Genomic DNA, 21,888 nt, shown 5'->3' on the forward strand with positions numbered 1-21,888 from the left:
TTGCGGCCAGGCTACAGTTCCTGAAACCACGCAGGGTGGTCCCCTACAGTTCATGTCTGTGGCTTATAATCTATTTCCATAGCACAGCACTGGCTTGCAAGTTGCCAGAAAAAAAACATTGGAGGCGATAGGCATCCTCTCCCTCTCCTATTTCTAAAAGGGCTGCTCAAGGCTTCAGGATCCTTATATTCCTGAAGTTTTCCACATTCCATAGATGTGTGGATGAAAAAAGGGTTCCGTGGAAATCTCACAGAATGTCACAAATTCCTAACCTGGGCAGGTCAGAGCTGATAGTCATGCCCCAGGCTTATCTTTACATTAAGCAAGCTCTGTCCATTGCTTCTGTGCATCTAGGTTAACACACCGTTGAAATGCCCCTTCTAATACAGTACCTGACCACCCTTTCCGATGTCCTTTTCTAAGACCCGATCCCATCTTCCTGATGCTCCCTCCTTAATCTCAAACACATAAAAGAAACTACAAACTGTTATTCCCAGAAGCATTTTTCTCTCTGTTGAGATCTTGCTTCCAGGTATATCCTCTGTTTAACTCAAATAAATTATTATAAAACCTCTCAATAGGCTTGGATATTCTTAGGTCAACAGATGAAAGCTATGCTGGTAACATTAAAAATAAATCATCCAAGACATGCTCTGTAATTCAGAACCTCTTACTAGAAAGAAATTAATATTTTGAAATAAATGCTTAAGGAATTCTTTAAGACTTGGTTCTTACAAACTAGTTACCTACCTACCTCCACCTCCCCATCCACTGTCTTCTGACAGTCAAGAGGGCAGTGACATTGAACCAGACCTTTTCTGTAAGCATCTGTCCTAACAATTATTATCAAATCCCGTGGTTCTCAAACTAGCGTGTGAGAGAATCACCTGGGGAGCTTGTTAAGACACATAACTCTGGTTCCCGCCCCACAGTATCTGATTCAGTAGATACAAGATGGGTTCTGAGAAAGTATTTCTAGCAAGCTCCCAGAAGAGGTTCGTGCTGCTGACTCAGGGACCACACTTTGAGGACTGCTGCTCTAATAATTAATTCCCTTTCCTCATGAAATGTCCCTATCTAGAGTGAAGTTTTGAATTGACCTATTAAGAGATCTTTCTTCAGCATACAAGATAATTAAATGTTAATACATGTTCATAAACAAATGATCTGACAATAAATTTTTAATATAAGTTGGTCCAGACATGGCAGTTAGTAAGATATAAACCAGTCTCTATCTTTTGGTGTTCTGCAATTTCTCATTGTCATTGTGATAGCCAATTTTATGTGTCATTTATGTGCCACAGGGTGCCCAGATAACTGGTTAAACATTATTCTGGGTGTCTCTGGGTGTTCCTGGATGAGATTAACATTTGAATTGGTAGACTGAGTAAGGCAGATTACCCTCCCTGATGTGGGTGGACCACATCCAATCTATTGGAGGCCCGAGTAGAACAAAAGTGAGGGAGATTTTGATCCCTCTCTCTGACAGTCTTCAAGCTGGGACACTGGTCTTCTCCTGTCTTTGGACTTGGGCTTGGACTAGAACATACGCCACTGGCTCTCCTTGGGTTCCAGCTTGTTGACCTTGGGGACTTTTCAGTCTCCACACTTGGTGAACCAATTCATAAAAATAAATTTATGGATTGATAGATCAATCCTATTGGTCCTTTTTCTCTGGAGAACCATGACTAATACAGTCATTAAGTGAATCTGGCAATTCTGTCAGAGAGTCACCCTGATCTGGGGAGAATGCCAAAACTGAGTTATTACAAAAAAAAAAAAAAAAACCTTTCTCCCTGAAAAAACTTAATATTTACATGATTTTTATTGAAATATGTGTATTTCTGAATGGACTCAAAACATCTATTAGATCAAAATGCTGGAACAGAGCCCGAGATCCACACTTACTGTCTTAGCCCTTGTCGGTATCACAGGACAGAAAGTCCCCATTTTTATTAGGGAAAAGGATCTCTGTGTAGTGTGTGTGTCAGAACTGGAGCTACAAAAGAAATGTATCTTTAGTATAGTTTATTTACATGGTAATTGTGAACAGCATGCACCTTTGTAGGCAGACATTTATGAATAATTCAGAAAGAATCAAAACACAAAATTGTCACTTGGATAACTGCATTAAAAATAAGTATACGGATGAATAAATATTGGCTGAGAACAACAAAATAATTATTGGACACAATATATGTTTATAGAAGTTTCTTCTGACTTTGTTTTGAACAATATATGGCAGTTGTAAAAAATAAAAGAGACTTTGGGGTAAATGTAGAGTATTGAATACAAATGTTTGACTTCTCCCTACCCAAGTTCTCTAAAGTGACTTTAAAGGAATAAAAAGGGTATATCATGGTAAAAAGAAAAGGAGAAGAAATATTGGCAGTGTTGGAGAGGAAAATAATTTTTCTATTCTCTTTTAGGATCTTCTGGCTGGTTTGATAATCAAATTGACATAAGATGATTAGCAGGAGAAAGATAAACTAAAGTGTACTAAGATCTGTTAAATGAGCATAAATGAGGAGGCTTTGGCTAATAATAAATGATGAAGATTTACTTAAGGATCTTAGGTTTTGCTAACTGGACACACAGCTAGGCAAAACCCCAAAAGTGTTCCAAAGAAGAAAGACAAATTAAGAGCTCTTATAGTAAAAAATGCAATGTTGAGAATAATCAGCCCTGCGTTCTTAGCCCTATGAGTGGTCCAGGATGGTTATCAGTCAGATGTCAGGTGGGCTGGATGATGGGTTCCAGGAGGTCTGGTCACAACTAGTGGTTTGGATAATGGATGTCAGATGATCTGGAGGGCTGACCTATGTTCAGGCATTGACATAGGACTAGAAAATTCAAAAGTATGAGTTTCCTGGTTGGTTAAATTAAGAATAGAATATCCCTGACCAGCCTAGCTCAGCTGGTTGTGCATCATCCTGCAAAGCAAAAAGTTACTGGTTGGATTCCCAGTCAGGGCACATGATAGGGTTGCAGGCCGGGGGCCCTGGTTGGGTCGAGTGAAAGGCAACCTATCAATGTTTCTCTCACACATCAATGCTTCTCTCTCTTTTTTTCTCCCTCCCATCCCCTTTCTCTAAGAATAAATAAATAAAATCTTTAAAAAAAATACTTGCCGAAAGTATCAATAAAATAACTGTCTGTAAATGACAAAAGACTTAAAATGACATGGTTAAAGATCTGTTAACAATGCAGTTGACAAAGAAATTTGCTTATTTCTCTGCAACACACATTTTAAGATAATGTTATATCAAGATATTGTAGATCCTTAGAAATTTTATACAATTTCTAGAATATTTATTTTAATAATAATATATGCATACAAATGCATCATAACTATATTTCTTATTTAACAATATTTTCTACGTAATTTTAGCATATCAAATATGCCTAATTAGTTTAATTCCCTTCTTTTATAAAGAGAGAGAGCGTTCCTTTGAAATGTTTCAGGGACCCTTCTGAAAAATCTCAAAGTTATTTTCAGATTAAGAAAAAGACAATTTAATTTTGAATTTTTGGGAAGTCTATTAAACATTTCAAAAGTTTGAAAAACACTTGGTCAAATACAATCCTAGGTCACTATGAACTAATAATTAATTTAATCTTGGTGATAATTAAAGACTTTTCAGGCAAATATAGAAAGTTAAATAGTTGTAAGCAAAATTTAACTGTTTTAATACTGAGACTCAGTTTACCTAAGCATTCAAAGACCTGATGCCGCACAACACAGAAAATAATTTTAATAAAACACAAAATCTTTGCTCTCTCTTTAGAATCTCTTAAGTGCATACCAAGAGTAACAGAAAAAAATTGTCCTTTTAACAGCAAAAGAACCAAACTCTAATTTTGTATCAATCTACTTTGGATATTTAGATTTATTTACTTAATTAAATTCATTTTAATCCCATTTAGCTTAACCACACATAAGAGTCTTCTCAAGATTCCTTTCCCACAAACTTCTACAACAGTACATGTCTCTTTTAGGTTGTCTTTTTTAATTCATTCAGAAATAACCTACTTATTTTTTTAATTTAAATTGCATTTTATTGTTTATGACGTTATAGTTGTCCCATTTTTTTCTCTCTTTGCCCCCCTCCTCCCAGCACCTCCTACTCCCTCAGGCAGTCCTCACACTGTTGTTCATGTCCATGGTCATACTTACATGTTCTTGGACTAATCCCCTCACCTTCTTTCTACCAGTCCCCACTTTCTGCTTCCTCTCTTAACAGCTGTCAATCTGATCCATGTTTCTATGCCTCTGGTTCTATTTTGCTCATTATTTGTTCATTAGATTCCACATGTAAGTGAGATCAAATGGTATTTGTCTTGCGCTGACTGACTTAGAGAAATAGCCAACTATTTTATGAGACACTATTTTCTTTTAATTCCCTCAAAAATGCATTTCCATACATTATACCTTTTTTACTGAAAACACAATATATATAATTAGAATTCTTAACCCTTAGAAACTTTAATTTTCAATGACAACTAAAAAATAAGCAATTAGCATTCTTTAGAGTGGTAAATTTGAATACTTTCATAACTTCTAAAAGCATAGGTTCTTTTACTGGCAAATATATTTAATAATTTTTAGAAATATATGCTTCTCAACAAAGCTCAAAACATATTCATTAACAGATCTAAATTTGTCTTTTAGTGCCTCTGCAATAAGAAGTCAAAAGTAGATAGACTTATTTAACAATTAATGTTATAGCATTTTATCTTATTTAACTTGACCCATCATTTAACCTGGCAAAATTTTAAAAATTTTAGTTACTAAAAGATTTTGGGAAACTGTATTTTGTGGTTTTTATATTATACTTTTGAGAAACTATTTTTAAGTACACATACCATATAATTATAGCTGAAAATTTTTACCTAAAAATACACTTTTAGTCTATTCACATCTATTTATTGGTTCTCAATAATTATATTAGGTTACTTATGAAAATTTTATCACATAAAGTTATTTTTCTTGCCTACAAATATTATCCCTGTTTGCAACAGGGATAATATGAACTTCTTTGACTAAAAAGCCCAGGTAGAATAAAAGTGTTACATTTAATACTTTGAACTCTTAAATACATACCTCTTTAACCAAAACTCAAGCCAGTTTTAATATAAAGTATTTTCCCAGCATTAAGTGATCCTCAAAAGCATTTGAGTTTGTTTCTTTTTTGAGAATATTTTAATATAATTGCTTAATTCCTTTAAACGAATTGAACAGAGCTTTTGACAAACCAATTCTAATAATATCTTTTGGAGGTAGACATATTGTATGTACATGTATATAGATAGATGCAACCAGAGACCTGATAGTTTCGTTTTTAAAAATCCAGCATGGTCCTGGCTGCTGTGGCTCAGTGGATTGAACATTGGCCTGCGAGACAAGTGTCGCTGGTTCGATACCCAGTCAGGGCACATTACTAGGTTGCATGTCAGGTCCCCAGTTGGGGGCGCGAGTGACAGGCAACCACACGGTGATGTTTCTCCCTCTCTAAAAATAAAGTAAATAAACAAACAAAACAAATAAATAAATTAAAAAAAAAAAAGTCAGCCATGACCCCTGGCTGGTGCGGCTCAGTGGATTGAGCACCAGCCTGCAAACCAAGAGGTTGCCAGTTTGATTCATGGTCAGTGCATATGCCTGGGTTGCAGGCCAGGTCCCCCGTGGGGGGCATGTAAGAGCTAACCAAACATGTTTCTCTTTCTCTCTTTCTCTCTTCTTCCCCCACTCTCTAAAAATACTTTTTTTAAAAATTGGGTCCTGAGACAGGTACAATAAGACAGAATTTCAGCACAGACTTCCGGCCAAGATGGAGGCTTAGACGGACACGCTAGGTCTCCCTCTACAACTATAGAGGAATACAACTACTTCAAAACAAAGGATAACTAGAAATTCCAGAAAATAAAAATACACGGAAGTCCAACATATGAAGTTATAAACCAGCGGTGCCATTTGGGCAGGTAAGAGTTAAAGAGGGCAGTGCTGTTTGCGGTCGCACCCAGAGCGGCGGGCGGCGAGGAATCCCGGCTGCGCAAGCCCCTGGCGGTGCGCGACCCCGGCGAGGAATCCCAGCGGCCAAGCCCCTGCCGGTGCGCGACTCCGGCGCTGGGGAGAGCGGCCGCCGCATCGCCTTGAACAGTGAGGCCCAGGGGGGCGGGAGGACGGATCCCGGTCTCCTAGCTGAATAACTGTGCGAATCCATCTTGGACCCCCGCCCCCAAAGAAAGCACCACAGGGCTGCGAAATAGGTCGCGGACAGGCAGGCGCCGGTCGCTAATTTGTGACACGTACACAGGCACTGCCCCCGACAGCCAGCCCAAGAAAACAAAACGCATCTGTCAAAATGAGGCAGGCAACTATAGAAATACCGGTAACACAACTCACCAGGCAGCAGATAGAGAACCTGACAGATGAACAGATAAGAAACCTGTCAGAGGCTCAGTTCTGGGCCATTGTTATCAGGTGGCTTACAGAATTCACAAAAGAGCAGGAAAAAGATATGAAAGAAGCGAAAAACTTTCATAACGAAAGGAACAAAACCGCATACGAGACAGAAGGAAAGGAAATAAAATCCAGAGTTCATTTCAACAAACTGGAATATGGAGAAGGAACAAGCAGTCAACCAATGCAGCGAGAGGAAATGGGAAGCAACAATGAGAGGATCAGAAACCTCTGGGACAGCTATAAAAGGCCCAACATAAGAATCATTGGTTTGCCAGAGAATGAGGAAGATGAACTAGAACTTGAAAAATTGAGTGAAAATATAATAAAGGAGAACTTCCCAGACTTGGGGAAGGGAATAGACCTGCAGGTCCAGGAAGCAAGGAGAGTTCCCAAGAGACTGGACCCAGGGAGAACCACTCCAAGACACACTATAATCAAAATGTCAAAAATTAAAGATAAAGAGAGAATCTTAAAAGCAGCAAGAGAGAAGAAAAGAATTATGTACAAAGGGGTCCCAATTAGACTATCAGCTGACTTCTCAAGGGAAACCCTACAGGCAAGAAGAGACTGGCAAGAAATATTCAAAGTAATGAAAATCCAAAACCTACAACCACGAATACTCTATCCAGCGAAATTGTCATTCAGAATAGAAGGACAGAGAAAGTGTTTCCAGGACAAAATAAAACTGAAAGAGTTCATTAGATCCAAACCACTGTTATATGAGATGTTAAAGGGACTGGTTTAAAAAAAAAACAGAAGCTAGGGAGATGAAACAAAGGCAAACTAAATAGGCAACGAGAGTGGAAGAGGAACTGTGGGTATGGGAAGCATATTGGGGGGAGGTCAACAGGGAGGGGGAATGGGGAAAGGGAGGGAGATGATATAGGAATTGGGGATCAAGGTAGGAGGGAATGGAATAGACGAAGAGAGGTTGGGAGGAACTGTATGCACAACTAATGGACATAATCTAAAAGGGGGGGACAACTGGAGGGAGGGGGGCCACCGGGTGGAGGGGAGCAGAGGGAAGGGAAATTGGCACAAATGTAATAATTTAATCAATAAAACACATTAAATCTGAAAAAAAAAAAAAAGACAGAATTTCAGGAATTATAGTGGTTGGAATAAGTTATTTGTTCAGATTCCTAAGACTTTTTATTATTAATATTTGTGAAGAAGACAAGAGCCTTGGAGCAAGAGCAGCAGTTTCTGCTAAAACACACACAGACACAAAGACACACATACATGAGCAAGTAAACAAAAAAACCTTTTTTTCCCCCTTCAGTCTCAGGAATTGAGGATGGTAAATGTAGATTGGCCCTCAATTGCTCCCAGAGTTTCATTTTGATTTCAAAAATGTTTTTGAGATAAGGACAATTGTCTCAATTCTCCAAAGAATTGGGTTTTAACTTAAGTGACATCATAGTTTGATCTACCTATTCAACTACATCTTCTAATTTTCTTCTTTCCCTCTGGGGACTTCCAGTAGTTTGATTATAATGTATTCCAATGTGAGTTGCTTTGAGTTTATACTACTTGGAGATCATTAACTTTCTTGGATTTTTAAATTATGTCTTTTCAAATTTGGAAGTTTCAGCCCTTATTTAAATAATCTTTTTGCTCCTTTTTTTTCCTCCTTTTTGAATCCCATAATTCATACATTGGTCCCCTTGATGGCATACCATAGGTCTCTTAGACCTTTTTTTTTTTTTAAATTATCTTTCTTTCTGCCCTCAGACTGGATACTTTCAATTTTCCTATCTTCAGTTTGCTGATTCTTTCTTCTGCCTGATCAAAAAATTCACTCCTGTAGTTTCAATTTTTCAATTTTCAGCTTTAGAGTTTCTGATATTTGCAAATATGCATACATTTTACTGATTCCCTTAAATTCTTTGCTGATGTTTTCCTTTAACTCTTTAACCCTATTTAAGACAGTTAAATTTAAAGTCTTTTTCTAGTAATTCCAGTGTTTGGAATTTCTCACAGTGTCTTTTATTTTGTTCTTCTGAATGGGCCATACTTTCCTAAATTTTTTTGCATGCCTTGTAATTATTTTGTTGTTGGAAATTGAACATTTGAAATATTATAAATGTGCTAACACTAGAAGTTAGATTCTTGCCTTTCCCCAGGGTTTGCTGAGGGCTTTTTGTTTTATTATCATTATTGAAGGCTATAGTAGTCCATTTGTTTAGTTACTTTTCTAAACTAAATTTTGCAAAGATTGTATTCCTTGTCATGTGTGGTCACTGAGGTGTTTGTTCCTTCAGCTTATGTTCTCCTAATATTTTGGCAGAGATTTTTTTTTTTTTTTTTTTTTTTTTAATGCCAGGAGTTTACAAAAATAACTAAACAACCCTGGCCAGTGTGGCTCAGTTGGTTGGAGTGTCATCCCATAGACTGAAAAGTTGTGGGTTTGATTCCCAGTCAGAGCATATGCCCAGGTTGCAGGTTCAATCTCAGCCAGGGTGCATACAAGAAGGTAACCAAGTCAATGTTTCTCTCTCACATTGATGATTTTCTCTCTCTCCCTTCCTCTCTAAAATAAATGAAAGATGTCTTTGAGTGAGGATAAAAAAATAACTAAAAACAAGCAAACAAAAATATTTTTCTTCCAATATTTGCAGATCAGTTCTGTGTGGGGCCCTCCTTCAACACCAAGCTTGCATGGAATCTAGGGATCACTCCTAAGTAAAACTTTGGGTCTTCTCAACACTTTTCTAAACATGTATTTTAACCTAGGTATGTGTGGGACCTTCTAAATTACTTCATATACACAAGCTTTTTTAAATGTCTTACTTTCCCAATGAATTTGCCCCAGCTTTTCCTTCAGGCCTTAGGTATCTTGACTATATTTTGCCCCAGGTATTTGCAGTTTCTTAGTTCTCCTCACAGTTTTTGTTTCATTTTGTTTTTGTAAATCAAAACCCATAGCCTTTCCAGCCTGAGTTCTGAATTAGGAAAAATAAAGATGAACACCTTCTGTCAGTCTAGACAGGTTACAACAGACATGAGTAATAATTTTTTACTGTCTTTCCTATTCCCTTCACAACCAGACACCAGGACCCCACAAAGGTAACACAGGCTGACACTGTTTCAAGACTGCCACTCTGCTGGAGAGAGAGGGCATAGGACAATAGCAGGTAAAAATGCCACAGAAGTTTTCTTTTAACTTATCCAGCATTTGTTTGATTGCCGTAAACCTTTGCCTGTTTTCCAGAATTCTGATAAACTTGGTTCTGAAGTTTGTTTTTTGATGGTTCTGTGTGGGGATAAGAGGCAGGATCTACCTACTCGGTCAACTTGCTGATGTCACCCTATATGCTTTTTAAATGGCTCGTTTCTTCCTGGACTTTTCTCCCTCCCCAAGAATCTGGCAACCACCATTTTATGTTCTGTTTTTACAAATTTGACTGCTTTAGATATTTGGTATAAATGAAATCCTACAGCATTTGTCTTTTGTGACTGGATTATTTCATTTAGCATAATTTCTTCAAGGTTCATCCATGTTGTAGCATGGGGCAGGAATTCCTTCTTTCTTTTAAAGACTAAATAACATTCCATTGTACACCACATTTTGTTTATGCATTCATCCATCAATAGACATTGGGTTAGTTGGTTATTGTGCATATCACTACAGTGAAAATGGGTGTGCTAATAACTCTTCAAGATCTTGCTTTTGATTCTTTTGGATAATATACCCAGAAGGTCGCCATAGGCACCTTTGTCCTAACTTGACATTCTACCATTTGATTTGTTTAAATATCTTTGACTTCTACCTATTACTTAAAGGATAGTCAATAAACTTATTCGACTTTCTCCCTTTTATTAAAAAATTGCAGTTTCTACTTTGTCAAAATACATAATTTCTACATAATGTTCTTCCACCCTTATCTCTACTTTTCTCTTAGTGTTGGATCTGTAGTTATATTTTAGAGCCCTAAGGTAGTTTTTCCAATAATCTCCTAATTGGATGAAACACATCCTTTCACAGATTTCTCAGAAAACATTCCCCAAGTTATGTATTGTTTTACTTTGTATGCTGTTGTTGAGAATTCTATTAGCAACCTCATTTAAGTGACTCTTTTTGCCTAGAGGCCCTGGGGATCTCTGTCCTTTTCATGTTGACTAATCTGTACCCAATTCCACTCAGCCCTTTTATTTATGGAAACTTTTCTTCAATTATACATTTAACTACTAGTTCTGTTTCATTATTTTGTTTTTCTTCTTCAGGGACTCCAATTACTCAATCATTGGCTCTTATTTATGTGTCCTCTATATTGACCACTTTCTCTCTGATCTTTGTATGTATTATTTTCATTCTTGGCATTCCGTGCTTTTCTTTAATAAATTTTCAGTTGAATCTAGTTTTCCTTGAGTACCTTATAATTTCATCTTTAAGATGATTTTGTCTTTATTCCTCAAATTCTTTCGAGTTCAGCTCTTGTTTTCTACCTTCCTATTTTGTTTTGTTTTCGGCCTATTTCTGAGTTTTGTAATTTCTCATTTGAGGGGCTTTTTCAAATCATATGTGAAAGTCTTGTGGAAATTAAAATAACCCTTTTGGAATGTGTTACAGTTTGCTTGTTTAATGTTTCTTTTATTGGGGGAAAACTTTTATCAGCTGAAATATTTTTTCACTTTAATTTTATAGCTTTGTATGATGCCCTTTGTTTTCTGTTCACTTCGTGCTTATAAAAAATGTTTGAAATAATTTTAAACTTACAAAAAGGTTTTCAGTCTTACTTCTTCTTCTTCTATAAGCTTCATAAATTCTTTAAAGTATACAGACCAGTTATTTTGTAGAATGTCCCTCAACTTATTTGCCTGACACTTCATAATTCGATTCAGATTATGCTTTTTTTGGTTTGTTTGTGCAAATATGACACGAAAGTGATGCTGTTCTCAGTGAATCATATTATAAGGCACATAATATTGATATGTCCCATTACTAGTGGCGTTAATTGTGCTTGGATACGGTGGTACCTAAGTTTCCTTCACTGTAGTTGTTTTCCCCTTTGTAATAACTTTTTTTTTGAAAACTTTGAAACTATATGCTTTACATGCTTTTCCTCACAAACTTTATCCCACTAGTTTTAACATTCACTCATGGTGACTGCCTAGGTCAATTATTACTCTGATGGTTGCTGAGTAGTGACTTTCTAATTTCGCCATTCTGCATTTCATTGTTGGCAAACTACTCTGAGTAGCTTTCCCTTTTCCCTCATTAATTTATTTATATCAATAAATACTGAGGAAACAGTATGTAAATACATACTGCTAATACCTGTGAAGCACTTTGGTGGAAAGTGCATGGAGTTTGCAACTCGCCCTCAAATGTTTCAACAACATAACACACAAACACACACAGACTCAAGAGCGTAACTCAAAGGTGAAAAAAAATGTTAACATCCAATCTAGGTGAACAGTGTATGGGAGACCATTGTGCTACTCTGCAAGTTATTTGAAAAAAATTAAAGTCAGCCTACTGATCTGATTTAGCAGTATTTGAACATATTCAAATTTTATTTCCATTGTCTATAGAAATTTAAACACTAGCATCTGTGCAACAGCCCTCTGAGGCAGAGGGAGAACACCATACACAAATCTTACCCAGAGATAACAGTATCATGTTTGACAAGACCATTTATAATTCAATAAACCGAGCTACACAAAGCAGCCAACTCAAGATGAATGATTCCATATTTAGGACATAAGTGAACTTATCAGTTAGGGAACATTATAAATAATAATAAGATGTTACAGAGACTGATGAAAGTTCAGTATTTTTCCCAAAGAGTATATATACACAGGTTTACAGTACAGAAACCTGTAAATGACAGCACTCTGAGGTTTTAGCAAGCATACATTATAGATACATTTGCCATGTAGTGCAATTTTATTGTGTAAAACATGAATAATAGTGCACTTAATCCCAAGAGTCACATTCAAATATATCAAGAGTACAATTCAAATACCCGCTATTGAATACATATTCTTTTTATAATAACTAAGTTGTATAAGATTTTTAGTGTTGATGGTGATAAATCTATAAGTATTCTAAACAACAGAACTCAGGGTGTATTTGTGTAGAATAATCCATTTCTCCAACGATATGTGCATCTTAAAAGTGAAACAAATGTCTTGGGCAGACAGACAGACACAGGCAGTGTTGCACAACATGTTTTTATTACAAATCACAAATAGTTAATCTGTATACTCACAGATGGTTAAACAGAATGGACCTAAAAGTCAGTAAGCTCTCATCAGGAATTATTTTTCAGGACAAAGTAGTGTCTCCAGTGAGCCCCACTATCTTTCACAGGCACAAACTAGAGTTTCTGCAATGTTGTTCAAAAACAGGACACTGGGTTTTTCAGAGGGAATTTAGGTAACAAGTCCAGATTTTCTAAAACCCGGTCACAGAGTTTGAGAGGGTCTCTTCTGGGCTATTGGTTTAAAGGAAGAAGATGCTGTGGACACTGATTATAAAGACTGACTGAAAGTAAAAGCAGTTTTATTCAGTAAAACAAAAATTAGAAAACTGATAGTGTAGGAAAATTCACATTTCATATCACCTAAAAATAATAATGGTGAAATCAGTCTTTTAATGTCCTTTTTTTTCTTTGTCAAGACGGTGAAATACATAAAAATACTGTCTGGTAATAACTGGTAATCAGCTCTGGGAGGGAAGGAAGATTCTACATGTTAAAGAATAAGAAATAACTGTTGTCTGGAGGTATAACATAAACCTGTATCAGATGTACTGAATGAACTTCATTCTCTGGTAACTTTCAAAGCTGCCAGAACAGAGGATCAGCTATTCTAAAAATCGCTCATTTTTGGTTCAAGAAATAACTTTCTGATAAAGAGTGCTCATAATATCTCCATATACTTTCCATTTACTAAATGTAGATATGGATAAAATACCAAAACTTTTGCCTCAGGTTAAGGTCTTATAATAAATGAGCCTGAATAACCCAGTTAAGAATGACAATTAAAATCACTAATTCTGAAAACAGATTCACTACAACAGCTACATCTTTAAGCAGATTTTTTTCAAATGCAGCAAAGTGTTCCTATTTTGCATTTCAAGAGACAACCACTAGTCAAATCCTTTCCATTATATTGATTTGTTAATTTAACATAAATATTGTACTGAGTCAAAGACTAAAATCTCACTAAAGTTCATCCTTTATAATGAGAAGCAATGACACATCACCTCTCTAAATCAGGTTTGAGAGTTCAAAGAAAAGTTTTTAAATTTCCCCTATGGAATCTGAAATGATTTGTCTACTGTCTTCCAAAGCTTTCCCAAAACTCACTTTAAAGTCTTGCTTCAAAGTCTGAATTTTTCTTAGAAATAAACACATTTACAGGTTGTTCAAACCTGTTAGGTTTTATAATGTATGCTTGTTTTCTTCCCATCAAATTAAAATGAAAAATTTTGACCAGTTACCGAAGTCTTACCATTGAAGGTTTCAGCATTTTTATATTGTCAACCATGTTCTTCTGATTAAAAAAAAAAAAAAAATCATTAATTTAAATCTAAAGATCTCTGTATTGCTGATAGAGGATTATAGCAATCCTTTGTATTTTTAAGATATTCTCTGTGGGGAATACTTTTTGCATCCTAAAAATGTAAACCAGCAGCCTTCACTGTAAATGAATACAGATGCCTAATATACAAGAACTTGAATAATATCCCACTTATTATAGACTACCATGACGCAACCTGCTTGCTCATTAATTCTGCCACCATTCTCTTCATTAAAGATTTTAAAGCCACATTTACTAAGGCCAATGTCTAAACTTAATGTTTAACAGTATTGTTTTATGAGTTTATCCATTGTATGTATTCTTTTCATCCAATGGATGGGTAACTTAATAGTATTACTAAAAACACTCTTCAAGTTATATTGATGATGCACTTTTTTGACAGAGTTCTCGAGTTTGCGAAAACCTTAATATTTACTTTATTGTATGACCCTTCTGAAAGTGCATTGATACCGAAGTTTGTTTTTATAAGCTAAAACCAGAACTGAGGTTTGGATGATCTCTTATTATAAATTAATACTAAATGGCAAACTTGTCTAAAGAGCTTAAGATTACTGGTTCAACAAAAGAAATGAAAAGAAACTGAAACACTATGATATTGTATTCTGGCTTACACATAAAATGTGCATCAGGAAGATGGGTATAAATTGATGGCATACAATTTCTCCATGACCAAACCTAATAAAAACTCTCTCCTATGTTTAAACCCACAGAAGCCCTGAGACCAATAAATATCACTAGTGGGGGGGTCACTTTTAAAGAATTACTAAAACAAACAAACTAACCTCTAGATGTCTAGGTGGTTTTCCATACAGGCCCATTAACACAGAAGGGCACCTTCTTCATATCTAGTCTTGAGACAAAATTAGAAGAAAACAAAAAAGTCAGCTGCCTAAACAAAGCAGCAAAAAATTTTGAGAGCCATAAAAATGTTAGGGTGTTTCCCCTTTTAAAAAATATAGACATTTCACGTAACACGCATGTGTGTGTATATATATATACCTCAAGATAGTACATCTCCTTTGCTCTTTGCCTTAGCCTTTTGGTGAGGGTTTTAGTGCCCCAAGATTTTTAACTATAGCCAAGAAAATAAGTCAAGAATAAAACTGAGCTTACAGGAGAAGGCAGAAAAATTTACTAAAAGAGTTCTGACTATGAATTATTGTCCAGCCTTTTGCTACAAGTCTGAGGAAATAAAAAAAGATAAAGCTTGGGCAACTGGAGATAGAAAGACTTTGTCACTTTCTAAAGCTTCTGAATGGCCAGAGATTTCCAGAGTCAATTTTTAAAAATTACATTTTTAGGTCAATACAAATATCTAAAGTAGGGTTCAGTTTGGATATGTTTTACACTGAAATGGGTATATACAGATGGGGGAGAAATGGTATTAATGATGACTTTTCAACCATCTTTTTGAAGAATAACTAGAATTGACAGTATTTGTTAAAATGAGCAACTCCACAAAACAGAAACATACATGGAAAACACTGAACTGCAGGCCTTTAGAGTTGCAGGCATAAACCAACATAGCATAAATATAGTCATGACTGTTTCTATAACATTGAAACATTTCAAATCTGGAGTTTAAAATATAACTGCCTCATGGTCATCAACTTCACCTCTGCTTACATTATATTTGCCTCACATGTAATAGACAAATCAGTCGAGTCAAGATCAACTTTCAAAAGGCTTAAACCACCATGAAAGCTGTAACCTTAGTATTAATAAACTCTTAGAATACTTAAAAATAAAACATATACATACATACATAAACCAGTGCAATAAGAACTTCAGACAAGGGCAGTGCATCTCTGGTTTAAGGAAACCATATTTGTAGCTTAATTATAACAAATTGACATCTATTATAAATGATGATTTAATGTTACATCCAGCATCTGATAAAACCTGAAAAACCAAGTCAATAGTAACAATACCATATCAGTAACAAATTCCTACTTTATTTCTATATTGCACATACTTTTGGTGCCTACTGTTAAATTTACTTCTTAATGTAAATATCAGAGGACTATAGACCTGTTGCCCTTGTAAAAATAATTTACCTCAAATAAATACTCAGAATTTCTTTCTTGACAAACCAGAATGAGGCAGAATTCTGGTTTGTCAGTCCAAAACTATCTTAAAAAGAATGACGAAAGTATTGGAAATGGCCTGTTAAACAATTCTTTATCTACCATTTCAGTTTTGAAAAATATTTCTATACTCAAAGTGTTTGAACATCAGATCTTTGTTTTAAAACTAACATATTCCTTAAAGAGATTAATTGTATCCTTGACTGGTCTGAAGCACTGTTTGGAAAGTGGACACAAAGAAAAGTTTATGATGAAATGGCATATAGCACAAATGGTATTACATTGGTCACCTGGTTCACACCAAATAAAATAAAACAACTAGCACCTCCTTCCTGCTCTTAAAATGACAAGGCCTAAGAGGCCACATGAAACATGAGTAATTATAGTAAGATTCATTCATAGAGTATTGAGAAATCCATTAGATTAGAGGATTCTCACATCTAAAGCCTTAAGTTCAAGGCTACTGTGTAAAAGTGAGCTGAAGGGTGTGGGGGCATCTTTCAGGGACTCTCCTGTATCCCATCCTCAGTCTCCAGTTCTGCCAACTGCCTCCTAAGGATATTTACTTTTGCTTGTAATTTCTTATTATATTCAATAATGTTAACCATTTCTTTATATGCTTCATCCAAACAGTTGGAGGATCTGTTCCAACGTAGGAAAATACCTGTTGAATCCAGAGAGAAAGATACATACAATGGATTAACATTAAACTTGTAGATAATATATAATTCCATGTATTAATTTTTTCTTTTTTTTCCACAATTCACATGTTTTATTATACTCTAAAATATACAGGAATTTTGAGGTACTGAAAGAGTACAATTAAATACAGGAAGTCACTATTTAAAAAGTCACTACTTTTATGCACATACATGCTCATTAATTCTTCACCCCCCCAAAAAAATTTATGAAATAGATCAAAACAATGTTCTCTAATATATTTAGGAAAACAAGCTGATAATTTACAATAGCATAAACTTTCCAGTTTTATAACAAAATCTTTTTTCCACCATTTTAGAACTTGATTCAGACCAGTAAAATCTCCTACATGTGTGAAATCACTTTTACTGAAAATGTGAGTTACAGTAAAAGGAGAACCACACAGATGTTATCTAAAAAAGCCATAGATTCAGCGCTCTCTCTCCCTGTGACTTAAGAGGCAGTCTTTAAATTATGCAGGCAATTGCTTCTTTCCCCAAATAAAAATTATCACTTTATTATGGACTAAAATGAGACATTTACTCCTCTCTGTAGACCTATGTTAACTATATCATCCTAAAATAATGGCTTAAAGATATTCGAATAAGGAGGTACAAAAACTTTTCAGGTTTGCAACATGTCAGTAGCTGGCAAGTTCACAAAGGTTTTATGATTCATTAAAATACATTCCATAAACCAAACCGCCATGGGCTCTAAAGTCTTTCTATGTATGTCCAGGTGTTACTCTCTGTCAGAAAGGGAAAATGGAAATATAGCTTAAAGACTGACTGACCTGTGTTGATTTTTCTATTATATGAGCCTGTTTTTAAAATTCTGTTCTTCAATACTGGAATTAATTAATATTAATGGTTAACTATGATGTAAATATAAACAGCAGAGAGACATTTTAAGGCTAAAAAGTAGTCTCATTATACTCCATTTACCTACCCTGAGAAGATTTTACCTAACATAAAATTTCTTCCAGTTCTAAGTTGAGGAAACACTAAACACATATGGAAACTTCATTCTTAATAGAGTGATAGGACTTCATTCATATAACAACAAAAATTTCCTTCTATCACTTAATCCCTAAACTCTCAATTAGGTTTGGTAAAAACTAGTTAAATCATTCTTCAGGCCCTCCAACTCCCAAAGCTGGCTTTTCTCTCAAGAAAGCTGGTCTTTCACTTTAGTTATTAGGCAGGACAGCAGCTTTTAGGTAATTATCCCACAAATCTTAAACAAGAAGTATTGCTGAACTCTCTCATTTAAGAGATTATTTATCCTGCACTTGTGATTTGTCTGTTACAATCAGGAGAGGAAGCAAAGAGAAGTTCTGCGCAGCCAGAAATTCCCAAAGCACTAACACTCAGATTCAGAGCGCCCTGAGCCTCTCTGAGGCCATTTTCCCACAATTCTGGCTAGGAGTCACCTCAAGATATAAGATTAGAAGCACGAACTGAGAGGAAGGAAGCAACTATTGACAGATATGCCAAGAGGAACAAGATGTGAGAGCTGACATCTAGAGAAATGACAGAACGGACTTGATCTCAAGCAGAGAAAGCAAAGCGATCTGAGATCCTTTTCCACACAAAGGATAAACAGCTTTCCACACATGAACTGTCCTTAAGGGCACACCATATCAGAACATGGTATAATAACTGACATTTACGGTAATTCAATTCAAGTTACCATCCACGTGTGCACAAGCCTTATGCTGTTTACCACAAAGATGAATAAAGACATACTTAAATCCTTCAAAACGATTAAAAAGAAATTAAGTGATATTTTACAGCTTTTCTTTAATGAATGGCTAACACATTTTAGATAAATTTTGGCTATTTAAAAAAATAAACAGGCTTTGGTATTTAAGGAAATAAGCTTCAGAAGTCTGAAAAATTAATGTAGGTAAAATACCTTCTTTTGAATAGATTTAAAAATTAAGCATGGATTATTGTGCCACATGAACAAGGGGATATCTACATCACCGCATTGATGAGTGGCATTTGTGTACACTTATAGACCCTAACTAGAATGGCTAGAGCTCATTAACCCTTCAGGAGTATTTAACAGAAGAACCTATCCTAATGACTGTTTCAAAACGAAACAGAAACCATCTCCTAGGAGCTTACAATCTATTCCTGTCCTACTATCTACCAACACAAAAAGTAATGTACTTTCCCTCACTCCCATTAGGATGGCCACTATCCAAGACAGGTGGTGGGAATTCAATAAGAAAATAACTCCTGGCAAGATGTGAAGAAATCAGAACTCTTGTACACTGTCGGTGGGAGTGTAAAAAGGTGCACCCATTATGGAATACAGTGTGAAGGTTCCTCAGAAAATATTGAGAAAGAAATAATTACACACTAGTCTGAGAGTGAGGTCCACCTTACCATCTTCAAATATCAACGATAGCATGTATTTATAGGCAGTTGACAGAGCACCTGTGACTGATGATAAAAAGTTTGCAAAGGGTGCATGGCTTACCTTCCCAGAGCTGAAGACTCTGTGGGGCAACTGAAGGCCAGATGACAAGACTGTTGGCTTCAAAGAAAGGACTAGTGAATTTACTCTGTTCACTGGGCCGATTGACCCAAGACCACAGAGACATCGTTTTCTGCTGTAGCTTCAACTTACATCTGATCAAGGAAAAAAAAAAAATTTCCACTAAAACAGTTAATTTATAACAATCAGTATTCAATGCTCCTCCTAATAGGACACTTCTCTCTGTATGTTAGAAGGCAGAATACAAGGCTTTTATTAGAAGAATAAAATGTAAAGTAAAAATATCTGTCATAAAATTCAGCATAATAACTCTCAATAACAACCAAACAAAGACTGTTTTACAGCAAGAAGGAAGAAAACAGAATCTGATCATGTCAGGTTCAGTGTTAGACATCAATGCATACACAAAGTCCTTTATTGTATCTGGAATTGTATTTTAATTTAAAATAGCCAAATAGATTAAAAATAAATATGTATCTTGATATAATATACAATGAACAGTCTTCATAATAATCCTAAAATTCTGTAACGCTATCATGAAATGAACTGTGAGGGATGGAAAGTAAGCTGGCACATTTTGTGGTAAGCCTTACATTAACCAAAAATACATTCAATTTTCACAGGATTCTGTTCCAGCTCAAGTTTAACTATAAAATTGGTTTTGTCTCTGAAATTACTTGGTTACTTATAAGCTTTATGAAAGTTAACTATGTGAATATAATTATTCTAGTAATAAAAAGAATCCATTCTTAGAACCCATGTGATACTAGCATTTCATTGCTAGGGTATTAAGTCTCATACTATGTCCCCTGGAACCAGGCACGGTGAGGACAGGAAATCACTGCACCCACTACTCCCTCCAGCCCCCTGCCCCCAAGCCCATGGCTAGCCAATCACTGAAGTTTTTCAGGCTGAGCCCACCCCACACAGCTTTAGAGTCCTTCTCAATCAGTACTACTGGTAAGGTTCTATCAAATGGCATTCAGAATGTGAGATAAATTCTATTTGTAATCCCTTCACTGAAAGTGGGTCTCAGGGACAGTAACAGGTACAATACCAAAAAGAATCCATAGACAAACATATTATTTAAACGTCAAGTTCAAGTTATATACATTGCTTTAACAGACAAAAGCTAGAGCAAGAGTAGGAAGACCTTTACTATAGCCCTACTTTTGGTGACCAGCTGGCTTTGTCCCTGGATAAGTTATTTAACTTCTCTGCATATTGCCTTCCTAACTACAAAACTGAATGGAGGGTGTGGTTAGATTATATGTTAAAGCTTCTTGCAGATGTAAGATGCTATGATCCTATGTAAGGAAAGTTATAATTTAAAATGGTTGTCCTATTTACTCAAAACTTTTAAATCAGTATATAGACTAATTTTGTCTAACAGAACAAAGTCTTAGGATATGCTCTTACCTAGCATGTAATAGGCTCAAAATAAGAATACATTTCATGTAATTTATACTACATACAATCTCTACCATCATATAAATAACATTAACGTAGAACCAAATCCTGGTCTCTTTTAGGAAGTGGCCAAAAAACTTAAAATGAAATGGTCCCTGTGTGAGCACTGTACCCACCTTTCACTTTCATTGTTGCCCAGAAATGTTCCAAATTGTGAGGCATAAGCGTGCTCAAAGAGCATGATGAGGAAATGCTCATTAAATTCAAAAGAACAAGGGAACTGACGAAGTATCTGCCACACACAATCCAAGAAGAGAAGAAATACAGGCGATTCCCACTTCTGCTTACTATTACAATAGGCTGACTGTGCACAGCGCTGTTGAAATGGGTGACCAGCCTATGAGAAAAGATGAAAATGTGACAGTCATATCCTAGTGAGATCCCACATTCTATTAACATTCTAACATTATTGTGTATAATTTTGGAATATTGTATAATTTTGGTGACTGCTGTTTAGATTAATGATTTCGTGGTTTAAAACAATTTCCAAATACTTAACAAGGCTATGTGTGAAGACATAGCCATAGGAATTGCAATTGTCCTTGGAATGTCAAATGGAAGAATAATGAACTTCAGTAATGATAAACTTATAAATTTTTCTGGGTCTGCGTAATTTGGAGCAAAGTCAAAAAACATAAGCTCATTGGGTACAAAACACAGGATGGTTATCACCTATCCAAAGAATTCTAGACTACTGTAAGCTAGATAAGCCTTACCACTAAATGGAGATAATTATAGGGCTCTAATAGACAAACTTTGTAAGGATACTCCTGATATTAAGTCTTTAGTTGCATATGGAAAAGAAGTTACTGCCGATCTTTATGAATACCTTTTTATTAGAGATAAAGTTCTCCTTAGTTTCCCTTCTACCAAAAAGAACTGGAAGAGTTTGCCCTCTACTGACAAAGGAAATTGAAAAATAATTTGGCTCCGGTCCACCCAGAACCCAAGTACTGACTTTATCCCAAATCACACCCTTCAAGGTATTTATATTTCACAGATCTGTTTTAGTTTTGGGTCCTTCTGTGTGACAAAGATAATGCCATGACTGTTTTCCAGTGGCTAATGAGATTTTAATGCCATTAAAATGGTAATATATAGGTA

The 21,888-nt window shown here is 35.6% G+C and overlaps 1 protein-coding gene across 1 annotated transcript in view; it reads right to left on the minus strand.

Moving 5' to 3' along the window:
- Window positions 1-15,769: 15,769 nt before the first annotated feature.
- The window catches only part of MTMR9 (myotubularin related protein 9), a 32,988-nt gene continuing 26,869 nt past the window's right edge, over window positions 15,770-21,888 (minus strand). The window contains exons 8-10 of the mRNA XM_090288968.1: window positions 20,901-21,121; window positions 19,297-19,448; window positions 15,770-16,771 (exon numbers count right to left, since the gene is read on the minus strand). Coding sequence (XP_090145094.1) covers window positions 16,608-16,771; window positions 19,297-19,448; window positions 20,901-21,121 — 537 coding nt within the window. The 3' untranslated portion in view covers window positions 15,770-16,607. The remainder of the gene's footprint in view (window positions 16,772-19,296; window positions 19,449-20,900; window positions 21,122-21,888) is intronic.

Source organism: Furipterus horrens, unplaced genomic scaffold, assembly GCF_987537825.1.
Source record: "Furipterus horrens unplaced genomic scaffold, mFurHor1.1.pri manual_scaffold_10, whole genome shotgun sequence".
NCBI classification, from domain to species: domain Eukaryota; kingdom Metazoa; phylum Chordata; class Mammalia; order Chiroptera; family Furipteridae; genus Furipterus; species Furipterus horrens.